Below are 1,998 nucleotides of genomic sequence, written 5' to 3'. Positions count from 1 at the left end.
TTCGACTATGGCACTTTTGGTGGGTGGACCAATGTCCAAACGTACCCACTTAAGATCCAGTCGAGTCAAATAAAAAAAAACTGTTTTTCCATTTTAATTGAACACGTGGAAAACATGTTTATTTTAACGAGACGATACGTTTGCCCATGTAATCTTCATCTTAGCCAAATATGACACCTGTTTGTTCAGTTCAAGGCAAAGGTAACTGTGATATTTTTTGGCTTTGTAAAGTTTTTGAAAATGACCTAATCCGCCTATTTCCATAAAGGTACAATTGGTTGTCTTTCCGTGTAACAAACCGATGGGGTGGAAACTTTTAAAGTGTAAGTCTTATAAATATGTTTTTATCAGGTGCGACTGAGTTTACTTCACCAACAATTTATTAGCCGTCAGCACATGAGCACACTGATAAGAATATCAAATATTAAAATGGTCGATTTTCATTACAAGATACTAGAAATTAACTTCATTATAGGTAGGTAGTCGTCAAGATGAAGATTGTGATACTGGTAAGGGAATATATTTGACGAATTTCTTCACACACTTCTTTTTATTCAGGCCTTCCTTTCTATAGCAGGATTTGCAGTTTCCCAAAAAACTGTTTCAATCACTGCACCTAACTGCAATTTTGATATCTCCGTCAAAGCGCCAACGTCTAAGTGCTGCTGTCCGCTCAATGGCACTGAGTAAGTACAAGTTATACCAAAAAAGTTTCAACACAGTTGTGTTAGACAGATAGTCAAATAGGTATTCTAAGGATTTAATTCACGAGTGGCGAATCCACAAGTGGACTAAATTTCGCGAGATGGTTTGTTTCGGTTTATCGTTGAATATAATAAAGCGTTATTGAGAGTTGCTGCTATTAAATTAAAGTATGTGTCCCCCAAAAATTTCAATATTTCGTGCGTTTATTTCAGTTTCTGCACTATGATGCCATTGCTAAAACTATACCTAGTGTTTTAACATACGGTCATTATCACCAAAGATGATTCCTGGGCTTTTCGTTGCTACCCATAGCTCACCTTTGATGAAATGACTGCAGCATAAACTATGACTGCAAATTCATCGATGTGTCACAAACCGTCTTGCGCATTTATTTCTTAGCTGTTTACTACCGAACAATTTTTTCTGATTTTAGTCCCACCTCACCAACAACGGCACCCAGTAAGTTAGCTACACATTTAATTACTATAGCACGTAACTATTTTCATTTTAGATGGAAATAAAGCTGGATGTCGCGAGAGTAAGTATCCTTGACGAAATATTTATGGGCTTTATCGGATAATAAAACATTTTTAGTAATAACTTACGAGCCACCAACCTGTAATAAAGCGGAACCCACGAAATTCCCTGGAAGAGAATGCATCAGTTATTATACTTGCGTTGCAGGTTGGTTTGGATGGGGAGTAACATCCTCACATACTCCATGCCCTACTGGTCAGATGTTTAGTTACGTACAGCAAAATTGCATTAAATCACCCAATGGTTGTTGCCCTATTTAGGAGCAACGCACTGTCCATTTTTTATTACAAACCGAGATACTCGGCCTACTTGTTTAAATGCGGTTTGTATTGTTAACCAACATGTTTATTGAATCAATGCTTGGAAAATAAAAATGTGTTTACTTTTATCAATATCTACCTACTGCACGGCCTTGATAATGAAAAAGTAAATTGTCAACGCAACCCCTATTTGATAAATGTGGTAAGCTGACTGGTCAAGTATACGCAATTCTGCACTGATGGGCGCAAGGGTCTTATGGGATTGTGTTAAGACAGTTAAGGATGCGCACGCACTCTGGTAAAGATCCTAAGATATGCTAAGGGGAGCATCGGAAGTATTGAGTTTGGCGTACTAGCCTTGGAATGTGAATTTCTCCCACGTGTAGTAAGTGGTGAGTGAATGGTGCAGGCCATCATGTTGGCCGTGCTCTGTTGTTAGGATATTGTTGTGTAAAACCCCTGGCAGATATCCTGGATGGGCTCCGAGAGTGCCATG

General features: G+C 38.4%; 1 protein-coding gene across 1 annotated transcript; it reads left to right on the top strand.

Annotated features, from left to right (window-relative positions):
• Positions 1–367: 367 nt before the first annotated feature.
• LOC116159631 lies at positions 368–1,630 on the top strand. The gene is made up of 5 exons (XM_031472657.1): positions 368–509; positions 559–686; positions 1,139–1,164; positions 1,217–1,243; positions 1,300–1,630. Exons 1-5 carry the CDS (start codon positions 492–494, stop codon positions 1,500–1,502), a joined length of 402 nt encoding a protein of 133 aa, XP_031328517.1. The 5' UTR covers positions 368–491; the 3' UTR covers positions 1,503–1,630.
• Positions 1,631–1,998: the final 368 nt, after the last annotated feature.

Source organism: Photinus pyralis, unplaced genomic scaffold, assembly GCF_008802855.1.
Source record: "Photinus pyralis isolate 1611_PpyrPB1 unplaced genomic scaffold, Ppyr1.3 Ppyr1.4_LG1, whole genome shotgun sequence".
Lineage (NCBI taxonomy): Eukaryota > Metazoa > Arthropoda > Insecta > Coleoptera > Lampyridae > Photinus > Photinus pyralis.
The sequence above is the reverse complement of the archived record's forward strand: the minus strand, read 5'-3'. Positions and strand labels throughout refer to the sequence as shown.